This window comes from Convolutriloba macropyga, chromosome 4 (assembly GCF_964194025.1).
Source record: "Convolutriloba macropyga chromosome 4, txConMacr16.3, whole genome shotgun sequence".
Taxonomy (NCBI): Eukaryota; Metazoa; Xenacoelomorpha; order Acoela; family Convolutidae; genus Convolutriloba; species Convolutriloba macropyga.
In genome coordinates, this window is record NC_134471.1 from 50,410,942 (window position 1) to 50,414,767 (window position 3,826).

The following is a 3,826-nucleotide window of genomic DNA, read 5'->3' on the forward strand; positions in this document are numbered from 1 at the left end:
CGAGATTTGAGACGGCAAATGATGTTGTGAAAAAATTTTCAATCGAGGGCAAAAATATCAAAGAGTTGCCCTAATTTAATGAATAAATTTCTATCTTCATGATGTCAGGCTTAACTCTGCTCAGGGAAACTCAAGACCTGGTTTCTGTTCTGCCCAGAAAACCCAAGTCTTGGCCTCTCTCTGCCCAGAGAGGTCCCAAGTCTTGGTTCTTCTGCCCATGTCTTGTAATCTTTCTGCCCATGGAAAATCCGTGAATCGTGCCTGATAGGCTCTGGGGTTCGGTACTGGATAATACTATTAATTTTGAACGTGTACTGCAAAAATTTTGTCACCAGATTGACTAGCACCTGAAAAATAGGGACGATTCGTTATTGAAAAAATTTCCATGAGAATTTTTATGCTGGAACCAATCGAATTGTTCTGATAACGATATTTGAATTCCTTCGTATTTTGAAAGGAAAATATTGAACAATTTCTAGCGCATTGGAAGTTTGAATAAAACGTTTTTGGCCATCTGCTGCACAGTTTCAAGAATCCAGAAGCCAAATTAATAGGTAGTAAGGTACCCAGGCTGAGATGCCAGACGGAAGCAAGTATGTCCAGACCGTCCCAGATGGAAAGTAGCTATGTCTAGACTTTCGTGCGTTCGCCAGACTTTCGTTCGTTCATGTCCAGGCTTTCGAGTGTTTAACAGACTTTTGTGCGTTCATGTCCAAACTTTTGTGCGTTCCCCAGATTTATTTGATTTTACCAGGGTTTCGTGCGTTCGTGTCCAGACTTCTGAGCGTTCGACAGACTTTGGTGCGTCCAGGTTCATACTTTCGTGCGTTTACCAGCTTTAGTTTTGTTCACCGGGTTTTCGTGCTTTCATGTCCAGACTTTTGTGCGTTAATCATACTAGGATGCGGTGATCCAATTTTTGTCCCTTCAAGTTCAGGCAAGAAAATTTTTTTCAAATCAAACGCAATTGGTTGGTATATTCCCGGTGTCCCTAGAGTCTAAATCAGCAAGATTTTGGTGAAGCTCCACAAGGAAAAAAGTAGCAATTTTCTGTTCTCTTTCTATTTTTACCTAATAATATAATGAAAAATTTTTAAAATGGCCTTTATCATCGGGTCAAGAAACTGTTCAAATGAGACCAAATTTGGTGTAAAGTATCTCCAGTGTATGTAGAGTGTAGAGCAAAAAGCAAATTTTGCTATAGCTCGCCTAGAAAAAAGTCAATTTTTCGTACGCAAATTTCCGTTCTTCGGTCTGGACATACTTGCTTCCGTCTGGGACCTCAACCTGGGTAATATAGGAGTGAAACTGCAACGGGTAGAAATGCTCCAAAATTTTATTGCACTTTAAGGTGAACATCTTACTAAACACTTTAAAACCGACGAAAACCGGCGCTTCTTATGGTTTGAAACCGACCAAAACTGACGATTCTTACGTTTAAATACCGACGAAGACCGATCAAAACGACGAAAAAACTGAAGGGCTTTGATCGGTTTTGGCGAAGTAAAAGCGACAAAAACCAACGATTTCTTATGTTTGAATCCGACCAAATTCTCAACACGGGTTGTGAATGGTCTGCGGTCCAAATTATTGCAGGAGTTTTTCGCAGCAGTTTCCCATTGTCTTCCAATTGCAAACAGCTCCAGTTGAAAAGAATATTGTTAAAAACTTTAGGCGTAATCACGATGAGTTCCGTGATCCAGAGCAAACAGTGGTCTAAAAGACTTTATACCCAAATTCCAGTCTGTTTGGTGTGGTCCATACCCAAATTTGGGCCTGGTCCACACCTTTTTTCGGTCTCTTCGGACTTGCCTATGTCCACATTATGTTCTTCCTTGCACATGCCTGACTTATGATCTGCTCGATCCGGTCCAATCATAGTTTTTCGGTCTGGCTCAGAAATAAAACAATTAAATATTCGAACTTTCGTGGTTATTTACTATCAAAAAAGCTGTATCTGATCATAGTCCAAATAAAATGTTTGAATTGATGATTACTGCAAAACAACATTTGATCTTGTAAGCAACTAGCAGTATAGTGTTGACGGTTGAAGAAACACACTGATAAAAATTTCAGACTTCTGTTAAAAAAACATCCAAAATAGTGCAATCTGACTTTTAGGCCCAAAAATGAAACTTCTAAACTATAAATTTTCAGGGTGCTTTCCATATTCAAGTCGGTCTGGCGAGTGTGGCTTTGTACTGTTCGTTCTCGCTCTGGATGACCAAAATACGTTCAATCTGGCCCACGGCCTGCGTGGGGTCTCTTTCGAGTCCAAAGTTCGAAGTTCAACTTTTAAACATATACAGAAACTCATGATATTTTATAGCCGCAGCTTTAAGTTGAAACGCTAGCAAGCCTTGCAAAAGAAATAGTTCAAATATAAAACACGCAGATATTGGCATTTTGATGTTCTTTTGCATGCCGAGAGTTATAGTCTGTCCCCATAAAATTGAAATAAGCGATCGTTCGGAAACGTCAAAAACAGGGAATTGAGCATTAAAGTGGTCATTTGAATGTCTACGTTTTTTCCAATCAACTGAAATCTGGAGGCTCAGTACGGGCTTCTATTCATTTTTTTGCATGTTTTAAATTTGAATTTTGACCTTTGGATTCTGTCCACTGGCTTTTGAAACGTTCGCTTATTTCAACTTTGTGGGACACGTTATATTTGAACGTTCACTTTTATGGAAGTAACTATACTCAACACACTTGCCGTATTTTGTCCCCACTTTCAATAAAATAATTTCCGATGTTCTGTTTTTCGACTTCAACTGAAGCATTGAATGTTGCGGACATCTGCCGGCCACGAGAGTTGACATCCATCTCAGCCCGTATTATTTGACGTATTTCAGCTTTCAGTAGTTGACATTGCTCCGGTGAGTAAAAATTGGGCACAACCAGATATCCTTGAGAATTTAAGGTGCTAAGTTGCTGCCGGTTCAGGCCCATCACTTTTTAATAAACAAATCAAGATTAAATAGCAGCGGTTTAAGCTTTCGATATCCGATCACAAATACGTGGAATGTACATCAAAGTTGCCTTTCATCTGATTACGTAACATCATCGTATTCGTCATCAATTTATCGAATTCACTGAATCGTACCATGCGAGGGGATTTAGCAGAGTTCAAGGTGAATTGGATTCAAGTGTTTACAAATGAACACAATGATGCTATTGACCGACTAACAAACTTCAGTTCTCATTTTTTTAAAAATTGAATTTTTAAAAATGAGAAATAGTAAATAGATTACTTTATGCTAAGTTTCTCCACAGAATGTGAAAACAGAATACCTTAAACTACTTGATGATGCGAACACAATTTTTTTTAATTTTAAGTTGTCGGCTAATTGAGCTCTGAGGTATATCAATGCCGTTGGTGACTTTGATGAGAAAATTTGTACAATCTAAGTTTTCAAGTGATCAAAGTTTAACCGTACCATGATATATTGTTCAATCAGAATTTATAGTGATTGATACGCTCTTGTTTGCATTCGTTTTATGATTTCAGATAAGATAAGACATCTTTGAAGCAAACAGGGACGACATCCTTTAAACTCACCTAGGAACTTCCTTGATGAACTAATATAACTTTGCCTTTACGAGGTCATTTGTGTGCATAGGAATTTTGCAATATAAGTGCAGACACGAAAAAAGTCAAAATTTTAACATCTATGGTTTATTTAATCCCTTATCATTTAGCCCAGAGCTCAGAGCACTGGCATTTAGCACCTCAATATTTTAACCTACATATTCTCATATTTCAAAGTGACTGGATTTTTTAAGATTAGTTTGTGGATAATTACCTGGACTCTAGTCCCATTAA

General features: G+C 38.1%; 1 protein-coding gene across 1 annotated transcript in view; it reads right to left on the reverse strand.

Moving 5' to 3' along the window:
* Nucleotides 1–3,138, reverse strand: part of LOC142338483 (phytanoyl-CoA dioxygenase domain-containing protein 1-like) — a 10,623-nt gene extending 7,485 nt beyond the window's left edge. The window contains exon 1 of the mRNA XM_075388256.1: nucleotides 2,717–3,138. Within this exon, the coding sequence (XP_075244371.1) occupies nucleotides 2,717–2,952 (236 nt within the window). The 5' untranslated portion in view covers nucleotides 2,953–3,138. The remainder of the gene's footprint in view (nucleotides 1–2,716) is intronic.
* Nucleotides 3,139–3,826: the final 688 nt, after the last annotated feature.